At 36.3% G+C, this 22,112-nt stretch overlaps 1 protein-coding gene across 3 annotated transcripts in view; it reads right to left on the bottom strand.

Moving 5' to 3' along the window:
- The window catches only part of pdlim5b (PDZ and LIM domain 5b), a 72,373-nt gene that overhangs the window by 17,812 nt on the left and 32,449 nt on the right, over positions 1-22,112 (bottom strand). For 2 of the 3 annotated variants that reach the window (XM_052607685.1, XM_052607686.1), the window contains exons 4-5: positions 2,036-2,069; positions 313-815 (exon numbers count right to left, since the gene is read on the bottom strand). In XM_052607685.1, coding sequence (XP_052463645.1) covers positions 313-815; positions 2,036-2,069 — 537 coding nt within the window. The remainder of the gene's footprint in view (positions 1-312; positions 816-2,035; positions 2,070-22,112) is intronic. The other variant, XM_052607687.1, reaches the window with a different exon arrangement.

The raw sequence follows: 22,112 nt of genomic DNA, 5'->3' as shown, positions 1-22,112 counted from the left end.
TGAATAAAACAAAATTTGGTTTAATTATAGTTGATGTTTAAGTAATTATGTTGTGTTTTTGTCATTTTTATTAGTTTTTATATATATCTATACTGCTTGGTCGCTTGGTTTTTAAACGCCTCATTAGTTAAGATTATTTTCTGTGTAAATAGAAGTGTCTCAAATACTGTTCACAGAATAACTCTGAATAGACCACGATATTAAAGCCCTTTCTGGATTACAGATCGAAGCAAGTCCTCTGAGAATAGTGAGAAAGAAAACAAGGAAGCAGAAGTATGAAGCACAGGAAGTAGAGGCTGATTGGCCACCTACCCGTTGTGCTGTTCCCCAGGGGCTCTGCTCTCCAGCAGGCCGCGTCTCTGGCCCATGGCCACCTCACACGCGTTCTCATTGGAGTAGAGGTTGATGGGCGTGTTATAGACGGACGGAAGAGGAGCCGCGGGAGCAGGGGGCGGAGCCAGCACTCTCGCCGGCGAGGAGGAGCCAGAGGAGGACGTGGAGGAGGAGTTAGCAAAGGGGGAGTGTCCAGAGGCAGGTTTGGGGGCGGAGCATGGAGAGGACACAGCACGGCTGGCTCCCAGTGGGAAGGGAGGCTGAGGAGGCTGCTGGGACGGAGCAGCTGGGGTGAACGCAGAGGAGGCGGAGGGGATGGAGGGGATGGATGCTTTGGGGGCGGCTGGGGACGGACTGACTGATCTGACGGTGCTAGGGGTCCCGCCGAAGGGTCGTGCCGTCTTATTGTATGCACTGCTGCCCGGGGCGAGGCTGGCGGGGGTGCTGATGGGCACGGGCTTTATGATCTCCAGGGGTTCCTCCTACAGGAAGTGATGACACACATGCAGCACATGCTCACGTCACACAGCACACACATGCAGGAGTCCCTCATTACAGCCCTAAAGAACTCTTTCATGTGCTTTAATGTTATATTAAAATTGCATTTTAATTCACATTATTATAAGGGTTATTATAGTTAACTAAAGCCATAAAAGAACATTTCCATTTCTTGAAATACAATAAACATTAACTGAAATAAAAATAAAAAATTTTTAGCTAGCTCCAAATTTTTATTTAGTTTAACTTTATGTACTAAAATAATTAAAACTGAAATACAAATTTAAACTATTATATTAAATAAAATAAATTATATTATTATATTATAAAATAAAATTATAATACAATTTAAATAAATATATAAATAGACATTTAAAAAACACTAATAAAACCAGTAAAACTTTCATATTAAAATGAAAATAGAAATTATTAAATAAATATAAAATGTAGATATGTCTATGCTGTTAATTTTATAGTGAATCTGTGTTATTTTATATTAAAATTATAGTTTTTATTGATGCATTGAATGAGTTTTTATTTTTCTATTTACATTTTTTATATTCAATTTGTGTGTTTTTTCCCCATGTTTTTTTTTGTGTGTGTCTACAATATATTTATTTCGTCTATAGTTTTTCATTTTTATTTCAGTTTTAGCTTTAGTTACTTTAGTAAATCCAGTAAAACTAAATGAAAATGAAAACTAGTATAAAATAAGTTTAAAGTTGTTTAATATTTTAATTTTAGTTCATTTAAGATTTTCTTTTCGGTTAACTAAAATAAATGGGACTGTAAAACTGAAATATTCTCCTGCTACCGGACTGTAATGAGGGGACGCAGATCTTCAGCGTCATGCAGCAGATCAGGCGTTTCATCAGCATGCGTGTCTTAACCAGGTGTGATGCAAAGACACAGAGCTCCAGACATGATGTGACGAGACATTTGATTGGTCGCCTCATTTATATTCTGCCATGATGCACTAGGAGGCCCCGCCCACAGTGAAATCTCACTGATCCAGGTGTTGCCGTATATAAAAATAAACTCATATATATATATATATATATATATATAAAATCACTTTTTTGTACTTTTAAACTTTTTTTTTAAATCACATTTTACTGCCAAATATCCTGATGCTATAATCTACAAGTCTGAGCCTGGTTAGGACACGCATTACGTATAATTATGTAGTTTGAAGTTTTCGTACCTTGGGGGTGTCCGTTTTAGTGGCACTGGAAGATCTGCAAAGACAGAACAGATGTTTAACACCTCATGACTCTAGAACAATGATGTGCTGAATTAATAAAAGTCAATATTAAATAACAGCATAAGTATGACAGAGAAGTCCAGATCCTGTGTGTGATGTGGTTTGAATAAGGACTTTATTCTGGCTGCCACTCAAACAAACTGTACGCTACATTACACGCTCATTAATAAAGCAGAGAGCAAACTATGGCTTTCAATCCCAGCATCCCTTGTTCACTGCTGCCAAGAGCTGAAGGCCACGCAGGAATAACCACACAAACGGTCTTCACACCATTAAACCACGACTTCAGCCTCTGATGAGACATAAACATGTAGTATCTGATGAGATTTCCAGATGAATCTCGAGGTGGTTTGGAGGCTCTGTTTATCTCCCTCATGACAGTGAAGGATCAGATCCATGTTTGGGATCGAGTTTATATCAGAGTTGAGGAAAAACGAATGGGAGAAATCACTCAAGACACATTTCCATTAACAGATTCACACAGAAAAGTCATATTTCACTTTTTTTTTTTTTTTTTTTTTTTACAGTATTTATCAAATAAATGCAGCTTTAGTGATCAGAAGACCGTTAAATGAGAACTTGATCAGACTGAAAAAAAAAAAAAAAAAATTTAAAATGCTAAATAAATGTACATTAAGAAGCTAAACGGACATGATGAATTAAACCGCACTCATTTTCCCACCATTGTGATGTGAACACAGTCTGAACTATGACTGTGTCAACAAACCTCCAGTCAAAGTGCATCAGGGTTTGTGCATTTGGAGATGTTTTGCTTTTCACGGACCCACAAACATACTTCACGTTCTCATTTATCAGCTGATTCTCGTCACACCGTCTAGACGGCTTCATTTGACCTCATTAATCAGCATAACGTCCGTCACGACCTCCGCATTCCTCGTAAATAACCTCCATCCTCGAGCAGGCGACAAACAGGCCACACTTCCTACAAAAACTGCTGTGACTGCGGATCCTCAGACGCTTCCATATTAGGAAGACCGAGCGTTTCTGTAAGGCCGGTTCTTTTGTGGTCCAGCTCATAATAATGGGCAAAGGTGGAGCACTGGCAGCACAAAGAAAACACTTGCAGGAGGAAGTCGAAGGCACTCAGACAAAGAGCAATAATCAGAACTCAAAGGCACAGATGAGAACAATAGAAACAGCAGACAGGAAACAGCTCAGGTCGACCTACAGATCCGGTCTGTTAAGAATCATCCTGTTCATATTAGGGTTAAATGGCTTACCGGTACTACGGTAGTATCGCGATGCTAAGGGTTAAAAATACTGGCGGTGTCACTGTATTTTTTAAACGGTAGTATCATCATTACGGTTCTACCGTAAGTACTGTTGTATGTGGCTAAAACGCTGTAAGACGTTCAAACACTTGTGTTGCAAATAAACAATATAGCGTTTTTTGTTTTTATTACTGTCGCCTTTCTGCGGAGCCCTTTAAGCGCACAAAAAAACCTGTGCAGAACTTGCTCCTTATAACATATTTGTGATGTGTTTTTTCCCAACAAGCATCTGATCTGATTGTGAATACAATGAATTTAAATACAAGACAATCTCTTGAAAAAGAGCAACTCACAGTGAAATATGGAATTAGACTGGAAGACTTCGGACACATCTCACATCTTTTGTAGAGTACACAAAGGTTAGTGGAACTTATTTATCTTTATTTTTGACGGTGTCCTGTTTAACATTACAGAAAGGAGTTGCATATTATTCGCGCTATCTAGAGAGTGGGACTGAAAAGATTTTTTTAATTAGCAGCTTAAACACTTTAAAATGCATTTCTGTTTTTATTTATATCTTAGTATTTCTGACATTTTGCTGCATTTTGTACAATATGGCGTGGTATCGCGATACTTCTTGGTATCGTGTTACTTCAGCTGGTATAGTATCGTAACTTTTGTTTATGGTGACAACCCTCGTTCATATCGATGCAAACTCAAACTAAGCATCTGTGGCACAACGCTGGCATCACAGAAACTAAACGAAACGTTAAAAAAGCAGACAGTGTAGAAGAATCAGCAGGTTGACCTGGGCCGCTATATTTTGAAAAAAGATCCTGGTTCACCAAAATAGAATACATGAAATATAAAATTAACTAAAAATCTATAATAAAATAAAATTACAAAAAAAGAAGTAAAAAAATAAATACATAAAAAGAAAACGGCAAATACATAATCAAGTAAAAAAAAATAAAAAATAGATGAAATACAAAACACACACACACACACACACACATATATATATACACACATACACATAACCACACACACACGCATTTAATAAAACAATTATAAAACAAAAAAAAACAAAACTAAATTTAAAAAGACAAATAATCTATATTTTTATTATATATATATATATATATATATATAAAAAAAAAGACAATAAGATGAAAATGAAAAAATCTAAAAAGCAGTGAAGAAGCAGACAGTTCGGAAGCAGCCCAGTTCAACCTGCAGATCCTGTCTTTAAAGAATGAACCACAAAGAACAAGCAAACAAATAAATCTAATAGAATAATTAAATAAAAGAAGCAAACAGTGCTCCAGAGAGTGAAAAGGGATGTGAAACACTAAATATATTGCGTTCAATAAATTACAAAGTCTTGAAACTCGACTCTACTTTTGAAACAGTGCAGGCTACAAATAGTGATTACATAATAACATCCTAAATAATTACATAATTAACAGAGATTTTAGCATGAAATGAACGACACAACAAACGCTAAGAGGTGTGTGTTCACCCATCCAAGTGAAAACACACACACACACACACACACACACCTGGAGCAGTGGGCAGCCATGTTCACTTTAATAATCAGCGTGCAGATCAAAATCACCATGAACTCAGACACACTTCAACGGCCCTCAACACTGCGACCAAACACACATCATGACCATGAGCAGATTCTCTTGAAACTAACAACTGCTTCTTTTCAAAATGTGTGTCGTTCTGATCTAATTATGATGCTGTAGGGTGAATGTAATTTATTACATGAATTACATTAGCATTCAGATCCTGTTAGAGAAAGCAAAAAGCAAAAACAATGCTTCTGTATGATTAGCTGGGACAGGAGAAACTGTTTTAACAATGACAAACACACACAACGAAAGCTAACAGGATGCTCCAGGGGTGTGACACTGACGGGACACGCTGGGAAAAATGCAGGAGGTGGAACAAAACTCCACATGAGCCAAAATCAACAGACAGACGCATGACATGAAACTGAGACCGGTTTTCTGCAGCGTATCAGTCTCACACACACATTTCACAAAGTATGTACAACATACAATACAGTCATTAGTTTAAGTTAAGAAAAATGAAATAATATAAAAATACATAAAGATGTTTTTTTTATAAAAATAAAATCTAAAATAAAAACAACTAAAATACAAAAAATAAAATATTTTTTTATTGTACATGATTTGTCATTTACTGTTTTTTAGATTTTTTATTTTTTTAAATGAGCCAGACTGATCGTGTGCTAATCATGTGACTGATCCTTTTTACAGATACTCAGATATCTACACACACACACAGGTTTTTATTGTAGCTCTGTTACAAATAAAGCAAAGAAAAATACATTTGCCACATGTAATATATACAATTTTTATATGTATATTTTTTATATTTTGATGGAAATTTTTTAATTTATCAGTACAGCATCATGGTTTTTGTTTGTAGCTGACAGTAAAATAAAGTTAAATAAAATAAAAATTCTTGCAAAATAAACTTGAGCTTAATGAATCAATTCAAATTTGATGTTGTCATTGTAACAGAGCATCATGGTTTTTGTTAGTAGCTATTAAAAAAAATAAAAAAATTAATTTATATAAAAGCAAAAAAAAAAAAAAAAAACTTAGATCAGTGAAATTTTTGTGTCATCATGACAGAACATCATTGTTTATGTTAATAGCGAACAGTGTAGCTGAATAAAACCTAGTCAAGAGTCATAACAAATAAATAAAATAGTATTTCTCAATCTTTAAAGCTCATCTGGTCAGGAGTGAATCTGCGAGGCTGGTGGGTTTGGACATGATCAGACTTTATAGATAAGGGAAAAACAGCATCACACAGGAGCTGAGAGACGAGAGGCAAACACCTGATGAAACCAGCCGAGCGTCAGCTCCACAGAGACATGAACAGCTATGAGATGGAAACATCATATAATCACCTCATGTGGAGTTTTCCAGAATAAGCTGCGAGCCAAACAGCATCTGAGAGAGCCGCATTATCTGTGTTTCAGCTGTTTTCAGAAGAAGAACAATCGGCACTTTATTTAAGAGCCTCCTGACGTCTCAGAAATCTCCTCTAAATAGAGAACGGACGCTTACTGTGATGACTTCAGCACACAAACACACTGGAGTCTACCAGCACCGATCAGCACTTACGCTTCCGGAGTTATTTTACTCTAGTGTTCCTGCCAAAACACCGAATCAGCTCATGAAACCAGTTTATTAAAGTGATATGTTAGCTTGTGTTAATAATAAATGATTATGAAGTTCATATTTACGGCCAGTTAAAGAAGAAACCTTCAGGAGTGTGGATCAGATTTCATTTTTTAACGGTGATATTTTCTGTGCTTTCCTGAACAAACACGTTTCAAGCGTGTCGACATCTAACACATATCAACTCAGTTTCAGGCACGTGCAGAGGGGGGGGCGTTGGGTGCTTGAGCACCTGCCCCTTTGCCCTTTAGTGCCCAAAGTGCCCTTTTGTCAAAGCAAAATTTCCTCTAATTTTTTATTTTTTTTTAATCATAACGTTTCCTTTTGTGAATGCCTGCTCATGCCCAATCTAAATATTAGTACAATTTTGAATAATTATTTAGCCGTAAATAAGATGACCAACATGATGACCTTTGACCTGACGACGACGACCTCCTCATCTGACCGGGGCGATTCGTCACGCCGCACGCGCATTTTTTAATTGTCAGAGGATATTATTTTCAACACCGCGGAAGCTGGTAAGTGGTGATTCATTCTCAGCGAAGTGATTTTGATATTTATTTACTTATTATTATTTTACAAGAACGACGTGATGTGAGAACATGCAGATATGTTGTTTATATTGCGGTGTGTAGCCTGTAGTGTAGAGTAACGTTAGTGTGCTGTTTGAGGGAGAAACGTTTCACAGGCATCGAGGGCAGAGGCGTCATGCCCATTCAAAGATTTCTGAGCCAAGTTGATTTTAAATGCAGCTTCCAAACGACAAACAAACAAAAAAACAGCAGAATAATATTTTTTATATATTTGATAAAATCACACTGTTGTGATTAGATCGTTCAGCATCAGCTGCTAAATTCAAATCTGTGTTCGCTGGCTGGCGCTGAGCCAGAGACGTTCGTACAACACTTCATGATGATAACCAATCAACGGTTCTGTTGCGCCAATGCAATGGCCAATCGGAGACGTGCAGAAGAGTCATCATGAAACATGCTGTTTTTGTTCACTTGCTCGCTGACTGAATTATTTAGCGAATTCTTTCTTCAGAGAGAGAGGGAGAGAAAGAAAAAACATAAAAAAATCCTGATGTGCATAATGTAATATAAAGTGCTTCAGTGATTGTAATGGGAGTTTTTGAGAGTGCCTGAACTCTGGCTAGACTAAAATGAAAGTGTTAAAATAAGTAACTTACAATATTGTTTAAAAATTTACATTAAATGCAAATTCAGTCGTATTAAAAATATTTTATGGCATGATATGGCACTTAAGTAAAAAGTCGGGGTTTTATGTGTAGTTAATCGATTACCCTACCTTTCCATTTATTGATCAAATAACAATCTATAAAGGTGCAAAACGCGTTTACTTACACGTTTGAGAATCGAGATATTTCCTGATATATTAAGCATGTTTGGAATTGTTTTGAATAAAAAGGAAAAATAAATAAAACATAAGCCTATATAAGTTACACAGTGCTTTCATAGCATGACTCAGTTGTTTATTGTTTTGAATCAATATTTAAGGTGGACTTATTGATTAGGTGCAAGAATAGTAGTGATGGTTAAAATAATAGATTGATAATGAAATAGTAGATTGCTGTATTGCTATTTTGAACCGCATTATTTAAAGCTTTGTTCCATGTGCCCCTTTTATACACTGTAAAAAAAATTTTTTTTGAAAAATTTTGGAAACTGACAATTAAATATTGACTCAACAAATTGCTTTCAAATAATTATCCCCAAACAAAAAGATGCATTGGGGTAATTTTAGCTTATGGTCTAAAGGTAAAATTAAAAAAATAGATTCACTCAACATATTGAATTGTGTTCAGTAGGGCTGTGACGGTATGGGATTTTTTCTTACCGCGGTGATGAAGCAACAAGAATCGCGATTTGGCGGTTAACCGGAACCACCCCCCCCCCCCCCACACACACAAAATCCTCAGGCGGCTGCATCACACACTGAGGAACGCATGCAGCTTGTGATGGAAATGATTACAATGGAAATTAATAATTATAACGCAGTATTCTTTATTAACAAATAAACAAATAACAGTAACAGTTATACTAAATGGTAAATATTAATAATTAACTAATGATTAGGCTAAAATTAAACTTTCTTCTTAATAATTACAAAGCAGTATTCTGTTATAAACTAATAAACAAATTAAGATTTATATTAAATATTAATGGTTAACTATAGGCTAAACATGAACAACCTTTTTTAAAGTGCAAAATAACAAAACAAAAAGTTAACAAGTGTTTGTCTGTTGGGCCGCTTAAGTGAATCGTGCTGCTGCTTTTATTTTTCCGTCTTCATGTTGCGTGACAGGAAAACCAACATGTTAACCTTGTCAGGTTTCAGCGAGGTTCTTAACGGGTTGACGATGTTGCCAGCCGCACTGAATACACGCTCCGATGAAGCGCTCGTAGCGACATATATTTTCTTGCCACTTTTGACAAACGAGAAATCGAATCGAGCCTGATTATCCCACCACCAGGCAAGCGGATCAGAGTGCAGATCGAGGGCTTCCTCCTGCCAATACCTTGTGACTTCAGTGTCTGCACGGATTACTTTTGGAACCGGAATGGAGGATTGTGCTCTTCTCATTCCAAGCAGGTCCGCAAGATTCTTTTTTTTTTTTTTTTGGAGGAGAAGATGGCGCACTTTCTCCTTCTCCCTCTCCAGCCGCAGCGGCACTCATTGCAGCTTCTCCATCCCCGATATCACGCCGCTCTTCGGGCATTGCCAGCATCTCCTCCAGGAGCGCTTCTTTAACGTGATATCGTGGGTTGATGTCCTTGTATCTTGGGTCAATGAATGAGGCATTTACCAATAGTCGCTGTGTTGCAGGTGCACTATATTCTTTATAGCGCTGTCAACGGTTATTGCCTGTACCATATGAAGTGATAGCTACGGGTAGGCTTATATGCAATTAAAATCTAACTAACTCCAATGGTTTAAGTTACGCTAATGTGTTTTATGCCCGTGTTTGTGTGTATTTAATTTAACATTATCTGTAAACATTACAAGTACTGAAACATGGCTAGCAGTTAATTAAAAATCAGACACACACAAAAAAAAAATCCCCCATATGTTTAATGGACTGTCCCTCCCTTGCTCAGGATGCAGTCTTTTTCCCCAAAAGCCCTTGAACATAGGACTCGTGGAAAAAGTTAATTATAAGCAAAGATGAATGTGTTTATAGTTCAAATCACACATCATATGCAGTCCTGTAACTTTCAGCAAAAAAGAAAAAAAAAGTGCGGTGATGACCTCACACCGCGGTAGGCATCTCATTAATGCGGTATTGCGGTGATGCGGTTATCGTCACACCCCTAGTGTTCAGCCAATTCATCAATTAAAAGTGAAATATCTGTGTTAGCTGAACAAGCCTTGCGGAGAAAAAAAAGCATGCGCTTGCCAGACAGGCGCATGCACCTGAGAGAAACCGTTGGTATAGTGGATTCAAATGTATCTGCGCGGGAGAGTGAGGAGACTGAGGAATCGATGAAGTACGACGAAAGAAGTTCAGACATCATTTTCAAACAGATGTTTTTCTTGAGGACATATATTGTAATGTCTGAAAAATGACAGACTAGGGAAGCTCTATTTCTGAACTTTTAATCAGAACGAAGACAGTCTGTGAGATGAACACTGTCCCGGCCCTCCTGCTATGCTTGAATTTACGTTGTTAACCCAATCACTGCCGGTGCAAAACAAACAGCAATTTCACAACTATGAACAGAGTCTGTGCGCTACAATATTTTCCATAGCCTACATAACATTGTATTTTACAAAATATCAGTGAATTCACGCCTTGGTTTCATGATAGCCTTTTATAAATTAATTTAACCCGATACTAATATGTAATTTACTATTTATAGAACTAAATACTTTTGTCAAACTATATTGTGATCATGCTAAATGTATGAGACACTAGGCATTAGTTATATATTTCTGTTATAACTTTTTTTCTCTCTCAATGTAGCCAAACATCGTAGGTCTGACTCAACTGAACGACTAACTTTACGACTTTCACAGTGAGTATTTAAAAGTTTTTATTGCATATTTGTTCATACCATATTCGTGTCAAATACCCTTAGTTCTTATGATAGTTTTTATTGCATATTTGTTCATACCATATTCGTGTCAAATACACTTAGCTCTTATGATATTTAAATTGTGTTAAATTGCTTTATTGAGAGCCGCCATGAGATGCTTCTAAAATTTGTGACACTGTAATTCAGGCTGCATAATTTACAAAGTGGTTGGCCATTTTGTGTTACACCCGTTTGACACATACTCCGTCTGCAGTGCTTATGTGCGTGTTGCAGTACATGTATGGCAAGCTATAAGGCTCAGAATTATGTAATGTTAATTAAATAACTATTTATTAATAGCAATCTGTTAATTAATAATTAATTACTGTTGGGTTTCTCACACAAATGATCATTTCGTGTCCGTCAGACATCAATGTGTCAGTGACATTATTTATATCACATTTTACCTCAAATCAGCCGTCCCCACACCATCACTTCTTGTAAGTGAAGTCAAATTACACGATATGGCATAGAGATATGAACGAAAGATCACTTCTGCCTCTTGCATCCCACTGAGATACGCCATTGTGTACATTACTTTGGAACAGAGTAGAGTTATAAATTATATTCAAATTAAATGCATATGTGGTGAAATTACTAGATTTACTAGAAATCAGATACATTTTAGATTTTAAACTCACAACAAGCTTGACAAAAACAGCCGATTCTCATCTTTTCTTTTGTTTTAAAATCTTGCAGGTCATAAAAAAATTAGTTTTTCCACCTCCAAGAAAGGATGAGTGCTAACCATTATGTCACTTTTTTTTTACAAAAATGCCAGGTACAGTGTTGTTTTCCTTGCTTTATCCAATATTGACTTTTGAATCAGAGTAGACTTTAAATTATGTGCATCTGTGGTGAAATGACTAGATTTTCACGTCAATGCATGTTTATTTTAATGTAAACAATGTGCTGTCACTTTAATTCAGTGGGTCCAGCACAGCAAAAAATAGACTCAATGCAGAAACACCGCACTGCTGCAGACCTGGAACCTGGAACACACTGCCGGACCCGCATCCGCTTGCAGTGTGAAAGCTCTAACCGGTTAACATACGCACTGCAAATGGAGTATGTGTGAAACGGGCATTAGTCTGGGAACCAGTTTTGCCAAACCCCTCCATCAGAAAATCTCTACAAACTTGAACAAATTTTATTTTATATAATTTTACATCTAATTAATTTTTTCTAAAGATTTCCAAAAGTAATTGATCAATATTACTCTGGGTCTTTTGCCCTTTCAGCAGTGTGGACTTGACTATCACCAGCATGCTGGTCACACCGTCCACAGTTTGCTATATTTTACATTAGTTGCTGCCTGACAACTTTTCCCCATTTCGCTCTATCTTTAGAAAGCCTTTTTATGCAAAAGTATCATTTTTCAGCTTTGTCATTTATTTATTTTGTAGTTTAGAAGAAGTCCATGCAGTGCCGCTTCTGCAAGTTTTCATCACCTCACCAAGACCTAATTTTCAAGCACTACAGAACTTGCCATTGGTCAGTTAATGCAACTTCCTTTCCATGTTTACACCTAGAATGTGTTTGCATTTTCAAGACAATTGGAGCTTTAAAAACACATTTGTGGAGGGTACATCCAAAGACTGGCAACAAGGGGAATACCACATTTTCTTGTGACAACTGTGATTTTAGGGACATCTGCTCTCAATCAACATTTCTTCACCATTTAAGAGGACATCTTAAAAACCACGAGAGGGTTCATTGTCCATTTTTAAATTGTAATTTTATTAGCAACAGTTACCGTACATTCACAGCTCATAACAACAGGAAGCACAAATCCCATGGATTAAATGACTTCCGGATATCAGTTTGTCCTGAGAACAGGTGCAATGATGCGAGTCCATCTTCTTCCTTAGGATGTGCACCAAATTTAGATGAAGAAGTACAAGTGCATTTTGACGAAGAAGTACAAGTGCATACTACTGATACTCCTGATGATAACCCTGCAGAAACTAAGCAAGCACTTGAACACAAACTTGCAGCCTTGTTTTTGTGTATGCAAACACAACTACATGTGTCCAAAAGGGCCTCTCAGCATATCAGCAATGCTGTAACTGATATTCTAACTATCTCCAAATCAAATACTTTGGCTGCAATCAAAGACATTCTGCAGTCCCATAATTGTGATGTTGATAAGTCAGTTTTTACTGATATTGCACATGTTTTACATGAAACTGACCCATTTTTGACTGCTTGCTCTCACAACGGTATTCTTTCAACTGAACATAAACAAAACAGCTACTTTAAACAAAAATTCCAAGTAACTGAACCAATTGAATATGTGTTCAGCAGGGCAGACAAACAAACATTTTTTTATGTTCCCCTTCTGAAAGTCCTGCAGACATTGCTTGATCAACCGGAGGTATTTGAAAAGACATTTACCACCAATGAAAGTGCCCACGGTTTTTACCAGTGTTGTTTTGATGGAAAATATTTCAAAGAAAATCGCCTTTTCAGTAGCCAGGATTTTTCACTTGTACTTGGGTTGTACATTGACGACTTTGAAGTTGTCAACCCCTTGGGCACAGCCCGCAAAAAATATAAACTAACTGCAGTTTATTGGGTCATCTTGAACTGGCCATCCCAGAATCAATCAAGTCTCAATTCAATTCAGTTGGCACTGCTTGGGAAAAGTTCAGAAGTGAATTCAAATGGATATGAAGCCTTTTTTGACCCTTTGATAAAAGATTTAAAGTGTCTTAAGCAGGATGGCGTCTTTGTTCAAAAGCTTGGAAAGAACGTTAGGGGAACAGTGTTCACTGTTTCTGCAGATAATCTTGGAGCACATGGACTTGCAGGGTTTCAAGAGAGTTTCAGGGTGGAGAAGTTCTGTCGATTTTGTTTGGCATCTTTAAACAACATTCAAAACACAGAGGTGAGAGAAGGTATTTTTCAGCTAAGAAGTCCAGAACAACATGATTGCTGCATAACAGAGTTGAACAGCAGTGAGACTTTATCATCTGTGGATGGTGTCAAATCTGAATGTGTTCTCCAGAAACATCTTAAGTTCTTCCACACCATTACTGGCTTCCCTCCGGATCTAATGCACAACCTTTTTGAGGGAATAGTGCCTTTTGAGATAAGTTTATGTCTGAAGAAATGGATTGATTCTAAATATTTTACTCTTGAAGAGCTAAACAACAAAATCCATTCATTTCAATACTGCTTTTCTGACCAGGTCAACAGACCTCAAAAAATTGCAAAGACTTTTTCTTCAAAGAAAACAATTGGAGGAAACGCTCACGAAAACTGGACCTTACTAAGACTGATATCTCTGATGATTGGTGATTTGGTGCCTGAGAGTGACAAGACATGGCATCTCATCATGGATTTGAAAGATATTGTCGAGCTTGTGGTAAGCCAAAAACTAACAGTGGAGGCTGTCTGGTATCTGGAAAGCAAGATTTCCTGCCATCGTGAGTTGTTTAAAGAGGTCTTTCCTGATGCATACTTGCGTCCAAAACATCACTTTCTTGAACACTATCCTCACCTGATCTGTTGCTTTGGTCCTCTAGTGGATCTGTGGACAATGCGCTTTGAGGCAAAGCACAGTTTTTTCAAGAAGGTTGTTCATGAAACACAGAATTTCAGAAACCTTCTCAAGATGTTATCCAACAAGCATCAACTCATGATGGCATGCACAATTGACTCACATAGCTTTTTTAAAGCACCTCTACATGTTGAAAATGTTAAGGTACTTAAAATATCCTCTCTTGATGCAAGGCTGAGATTGGCAGTTGAAAACAAGTATGCAAACCAAACTTCCTTTTCTTTAACCACAAAGGCAACTGTACATGGAACCCAGTACAGTCGAGGAATGATTCTGTGTATTGGAAATGAAAATGGATTTCCAGAGTTTGGTCAGATTGATCATATCCTAATTTGTGGCACAGAGGTTGCATTCATTGTGCACAGACTTACCTCATGGTACATTGAACATTTCCGGCATATGAGATAAATCAAAGTACGCACTGTGATGTTGCAATTGTGACTCCACAAGAGCTTGTTGATTTTTATCCTCTGGCTGCTTACAATGTTGGCGGAAGACGCATGGTTGTACCAAAGAGATTTTTACTTGGTTGATTACTTGGTTGTTCTTAACTTACCAATTTTGCTCATACTGTCCCCTGTCCTCCAGGTTGCAATGTTGCTGCGAGTCATTCTTTCACCTGACAACGTTAGAAAAATATCTGTGCCTACCCCATCCTCAGTAGAAGGACTTTGCACGTGTCTGTGTGAAAAATTGCAAATAGAGAAAGGCTTTACCATTCAGTATGAAGATCCAGATTTCAATAATCAACTTTGTAATCTGCATGACATCTCCCAGCTTCCACCAGAAAAAGCTACTTTGAGACTTCATTGGGAATTGTTTTTAACCCCAATTTCAGTGCATTCTGAATTGACAGATCCCCCTGCAGATGCAGAAAGCACATTATCCGTCCAACCATCTACATCAGCAACTTCCTCAGATTCAACACAGGTCGCTTCTCTATTAAGGTCAGAACATTGGCCAAGCAAGTTTCCAATACCCTGCTTCTCCTATGATGTGGAACTAAAGCTTCAGAAAGCCAATGAGGAATACGAGAAAAATGGAAAGTCCTTAACTGTCTCAAGAGACATCTTGATGGAAGTGTTGGGCAAGTTGGCAGAAGCCATATACACATTTAAGGCATACCCAAAGGACACTGATTTGAAGAAGGTTGCATCTGCATTGATAGAAAAGCATCCCTGCCTTAAACGTCCTGGATCTGAAACTGGATGTGAAGGATGGACATTAAGTTTGAAGAACAAAATGCAGAATTACCGTCAAAAACTTTGTGAGCTTGGTTGTGCAGAATTGATACTTAATAGGCGAGATGCATCCAAACAAACACTGAAAAGACCACGAAGATCTGAACTGAACTTTCTTCCTGACATTCCAACTGGTTTTGATGAAGAAGCTTTGGAGAATGAACGCAAATGGATGGAAGAAGAGGTTAAGAAGAAAGATGTGAACATGCATGCTTTGAACACAAAGATGGATTTCACCTTCTCTCTTAGAAGACGTGAGGTTGTTGAAGATCAGCCTCTTGTATCAACACTCAAACAACGATGGCCAGCACTCTTTAATGAGGAACAGGTATGTTTCCTAAGGTCATATTGTACATACAGTTATTTTGTTTATTTGCTTTAACTCTCTCCTTTTTTCTTTCTCTTATGTTTCTCACATAGGTTTATGCAGAATTTAGAAGGATCAACCATTTAGACCTTAAATCCACATTCCTTACATCACTGGATAACAACTCCAGAGGCTTGCTGAAACTCTTCAGGGCAAAAGTAATACAGAGAGGCGATTGTGACTTGGAGACTTTGCTGGACAATCTAGATGAACAGGTAGGTCACAATTTGTCACCCCATAATGAAGATTATGTTGTCATTAACTCACCTTCATTTTGTCCCAAACTCATAAGAAGCTCAAACCAGACAAATATTAAGGGCTCTGGTTCGAATGTGCTGGCCCCGCATGTGAGAACCTTGTTGGTTCTAATATTTCGAGCAAGCATACTTCAGCTTCCTTGATCAAATTCCTTTCTTGTTAGCTGACCAGTAGGGGTGAAAATGCAGGGTTACCTCACCCCAAAATGAAAATTATGTCATTAATTACACACCCTCATGCCATTCCCGACTTGTTAGATTTTAATTTGTCTTCAGAACACAAATTAAATAAAATCTGAGAGAATGTCTGTTTGTTTATACATTTAAAATGTTATTAAACAGATGTTATTATTTTCATTCCCTTGTACAGATGGCAGACTTAACTGTGCAGAGAAGGGCTACTGCTCTTCGGGGTCTTCCTTTTTATTTCAAGGAACATGGAACCATATGCAAGACTATTCTGGTAATTTTTTTTTATATTCTCTACTGTTAATTGAAAATTAATGGGATCATGTTGTTTTGTCACTGCGTATCGCTGGCAGTGTGAATGGGACTAACCTCCCTCAAAGGGCATTTTCTCCACCTAGTCACCCATAAAACTTGTACCCTCTAGTCACCTATCTAGTCATCCCAGCAAATCTCCTCCATTAAATCAGGTGCTTATGACTTAAGTATAAATAAATTAATAAATGCATAATTTAATAAATAAATGCATAAATAATTGAATAATTAAAAAATACAATTCTGAAATAGATTAATGCAGCTATGCATAAATGAATTAATACATTAATAATTTTGTCCAAATAATATTTTTTAATTGCGCTATGTTTGTACCATTTGTGTTATACTACATTTATGTATTTCTACATTTATTTATTTTTACATGTATTTATGGATTTATATATTTATTTATTTATGTGTACCCAAGTTAATAAGGTAGGCAGTCCTAACCTTTCTCAATGCAGGATTGGTCAATTAGGCAAATCAGTAAGAGCAACCGTTTCTGTTTGGACCACTGGCTCAGTTGTTGCTGGATGAAACAGTATGTTTCTCCAGTTTATATCTGATAGGTTGATAAAATAATAAGTAGCTAAATGAATAGCTGATATACAGTACTGTGCAAAAGTCTTAGGCACGTTGGTATTTTCATACAAAAAATTTTTTTTAAGCCAGTTACTTATATCTTTTACTGTAGTGTGTCATTTCCAAACATTCATTTTGCAATTAATTGTAATAATCCAATGAGATTTTTGTATGCATAAAGAGTCTGACAGTAGTCTCTATGCTCCACATGGAGATCTGAACTCATCTGCATTGAATCTGTCTGTGATTACATACAAAACTGAGATGGACTAAATCCAGAAGAACTGTGACACTTGTGACACTGTGAAACCTTCCTGCAAAACTACATGAATGTGTAAGAATAGATGTGACAAAACCCATTTCAAATGCAAAGGGTGCTCACCCCAAATATCGTTTTGATTTAGTTAATAGATAAATAAATAAAAAGCTATTTATGTTATTATTTGTGACAGGATTCTCACTTTAAGGCATTCTGACAAGTGCCCAAACTTCACAGTACTGTAGTTTTGCAGGTAGGTTTCCTCAGTTTTTCTAGATTTAATTCTACACAAAAAGGTCTGAATAATAAATCTGCTAGTTATTATTTTATGAACCTATCAGATAAGAATGTTGTAATTCTTTTTTAAAATTTGTAATACATGCATGGCCAAATTAAACCAGGGGGAACCACCATGAAATCTTTCAGAACAACAATCCTAATTAGACAGTAGTGTTGTCAAAAAAACATTACTTTGATACATATTGATACTAAAAATATCTGAAATGGTTCCAATACACCTTCTCTGCAGTATTGATACACCTGTTTCAGCTGCACGTTCTCACTCTTTCTTCTCTCCGATGGTGAAGGGACATTCACTCTTCTCATTTGCTCTGAATAGTTGAAATAGTGCTTGTATTGTGAATCCTTTTAGTCATTCCTACAAGTTTCACGCTCACACCAAAAGCATGTGCACCACTCATCTATATAAGTGGCATGCACAAAGCCTTCTCTCAGGTAGCTTTTGAGTTGCAAGTACCAAAATGAGTGGTTTCCCCCACTTAAACAGTCAAATACACACAAAATTGTCTAAACGCCTGTATTGGTGAGTGGTCAGTTAAGCAGTCAGTTTTGGAATGCAAATGGTTGCGAAAGATAATGCATGTTGTGTAACTGTATATTAGATCTGTCTAATAAGCCTGCTGCTGTCTGTTATGTTAATCAAAGAGCAAAAGACAAATCAAATCACTCTACTCATGACTGAATAAGTTTTGTGTAAGTGTAAGCATTTATCTGTATTTAATTTTTACAGTGAAGACTAACCAGTGTTATTTTACATCTGATTACTTTGATTTATGTAGTATTTCTTAGTTATCATCTTATTACTGACTTTTTTTTATGAAAATGATATTTTGCAAAAAAAAAATTGTACATTCTGTCAATTATATTTCTTAGAAGTCTGTATCAGCCGGTCACACTATATATTTTAAAGTGGGAACTTTTTAATATTTTATTAAATAGCGAGAATATGGGGAATGAAGATGTTCTGTATTGTTCTGGATTTATTCAGTATCAGTATTAATATTGCTATTTTATACTTTTTACAGAGTTCAGAGGCATTGGAGCATCACAAAGTTGGAATGAAAATGGGAATTCTTGAAGTGGTGAGCAGCGATAGATCCACTTCAAGATCCCTCTCCGATGTGGTAAATGTTGCAATTATCCTTGAAGAGGAAGTCGTACTGGAAAACATGGGAGACTTTGTGAGTGCGTTCATTGTCCTCTTTGGCATGCTCTACGCACTTAACATGGAGTACAACAAGGACTTAAGATATACTTTTGAATTCATTCAGAAGGTCTTTTTGAACATGGGAACTGAGTGCAGCAAAAAAGTGCAAACTCTGATGAGCAAATTATTGGAAAACTAAGTGAAATTACACTTAACCCTTACGGGAGAAGTACCCTTAAGCTCAAAGTACATTTTATGAGAATGTTTTTTGCTGCTTTCTATCTGTAAATGTGTTTACATGCGTAATATTTGATGAGTAAGATGCAGTTTCATGAGCTCCTATTAAGAAATAATTACACTAAACACAACCCTGAAGTAATTTTTTACTTCAGAGTTTTGCAGCGTTTCAAATATTTGTAAATGTTTTACAAAAATTCAAGTAAATTTACACTGAATATTTAAAGTAACCCTCTCCTGTCACTTTTATGTTGTGTTGACGTTTTTGCACTTTAGCAAATATTAGCATAATATTTTAAATTATTTAAATGTGTAATATTGTTTGTGGTTTTGGTGTAAGATCTAAGGTCTAATGAGTTCTGTGTATCTTGGAATCCTGAATTGAAATGCATGATTTTTATGTACTAAGGTGAACTATCTACTACTATGCGGAAATGTTCAATGTATTTACCATTTAAGGAATTTTCACAATACTGTTGTAGATTTAATCAAAAATAAATTAAATAAAATGTGGCAGTATGGCTTGAGTGTTTAATTTTATTTTTTTTATTATTTATTTTTTGGGGGAGCAACGGGGAATAAACAATACAGTGAAGTCGCTTTACTAATATAAATTTACCAAAATACATTTTTAGTTTAGGTAAAACTAAAAAGGAATGCTACTACAATTTAAAATGTATAATTTGGCCAATAACATGGGTTGGTAAACTAATTTCTTTTCAATTATTTTAACAAATTATTTCTCATTCAGCCAATGTTAACAGACTATTGCTACAATTGATAAAATTACATTTACAGAATTTCACTTGGGCCAATTGAAAATTTTAGATGTGACCAGTCACTAGAAAATTTTGAGTTGGGAAGATTAGAAATTTTTTACAGTGTACTTTGAGCACCTGCCCCTCCAAAGGTGTCTGCACGGCCCTGCTCAGTTTACTACATATAATACACTTTGATCTAATTTTGAGCAATTCATCAATGCATCGCTCATCAACCTGACACTTAACCATTTCATAGCTAGAATCGATTGCATCATACATGTTTTAATTCTGGTTTCACCGAAAGTGTCACATTATGCAAGTAAACTTTCTTCTGTTTTAATTATTCCTCTTCACACACACACACACACACACACACACACACACACACACACACACACACACACACACACACACACGCTACACTTTCAACACAGGAATGAGGAACTTCTTCACAAGGAAGGACTTAATCTCTGTTACACATCTTTTGATGGAAATAAAAGGGCGAGAGGTTTACAACTTCAAGTGTCAATTCTCTACACTAAATTCATTTTAATATTTTTCCAAGCAGTAAAAAGAAGTCTAATACAACGGTTACATTTTCCCAAACATACTTCTTAATAGTTAATTATTCTAAATTAAATATTAAAATATGCATAAAAATAATACAAATAAAATAAATGTATTTTAATCCATAACATTTATGGTCCATACAAATAATATTATGACTGTCAAAACTGTAATAACAGGTCATCTTGCTTCATTGGCGATGTCGGTTTTAATGTCGGAGCCACATTTCCACTCATTTGAGGGCCAGAAAGCGCTCTTCAACAGTGGAAATACACAAAGCAGTTCTAGCTTTTGTCAGTGGAAAAGGATAACGGATGATCAGACAGCTATACACAGAGCAGACAAACCTACTTCCTTCTACACAACAGCGTTTTAATGTGTGTAAAAACAGCCGACGCAGCCCTGAACCTCCCAGAAGCGTCAGCGACCGGCAGGTGACGGCGGTTTGAGGACGTTTAGACCGATGGACACATGAGCCACTGCAAACCTGTCCCAAACCTCCGGCGCCACAGACTGTGCTGTTTCAGCATCAGACAAAACAGAGACACTGTTAACTGTATGTACTGTACGACAAGAGTGTGCACGGAAAACAGTCTGAACCACTGATCATTTTCAGACTACTGCAGTGATCGAGGATTATGAAATGAGGAACTACAATAGTAAATCATCTGCCCCATTACATTACTAATTCGCCCACCCCCCCCAAAAAAAAAAAAAAAAAATGTAAACAAAACATTGAATTTTTTTTTATATTGTAAAACTTTTTTTGTAGGTTCACAAATCCAAAAATAAAATATTATGAATTATATTCCCCCATTAAATAAAGTACACATATAAAATAATACTAAAAATAAAACAAAATTTATTTTATTTATTTTTTAAAGTAAAACCATTTTTGTCAGAGTGCTGTTTGATATATTAAATCAATAGTTCAAAATCAATCTTTTTTTTTATTAAAATCAACACATCAAGTGATCCCACACCCCCAAAAAAACACATTACATATTTTTAAATAATTAAATTAAAATAATTAAAATATTTTAAAAAATGCTAGAAAATAAATAAAAATAAATAATTAAAATATTGCTTAAAAAAAAGCAACTAAAATAAAATACAAAATCAATAATAAAATAATGAAACATGGGTAACCTGTATATTGTAAAACCATTTTTTGTCGGAGCGCATTATTTTTTATCTAAATCTTGCACGGAAGATGTGGAACAATATTATAGAGAGCAAAAGGTGTCAAAATTAACACTGTGCCACAAATGAACCAGTGCCAACACAACTAATCCAAACGAGTTCATTAAAGCACTTCAGATGTGAATAACTCAATCATTTGTGATGTAAAACAGGTTTGACATCAAAACACCAAATGCAGGCTTCAGAAACCCGTTCAGACGGTGCTTTATTAACATGGTGGAGGTGAGGCCTGTACCGCGGCATTCTGGGTGGTTTAGGTTCAAACGGCTCCCAGGGATTTCAGAGGAAATGCTGCTCTTCCTAATGCAATGTTATCTTAATAGTAAAGCTAAAGTGCTGTTTGATGGTCTTTGCAGATTCACTGTCAAATGTTCAACAGCTATGAAAACGCCACTAAAAGACTTTAATGGGAGATTCCAGAGCTCTTGCACAATCTCTCTTCCACAAACGTCCTTTTAAAGAGCCTATAACTCA

The sequence above is a fragment of the Carassius gibelio genome, chromosome A10 (assembly GCF_023724105.1).
Source record: "Carassius gibelio isolate Cgi1373 ecotype wild population from Czech Republic chromosome A10, carGib1.2-hapl.c, whole genome shotgun sequence".
In the NCBI taxonomy this organism is placed as follows: Eukaryota; Metazoa; Chordata; class Actinopteri; order Cypriniformes; family Cyprinidae; genus Carassius; species Carassius gibelio.
The sequence above is the reverse complement of the archived record's forward strand: the minus strand, read 5'-3'. Positions and strand labels throughout refer to the sequence as shown.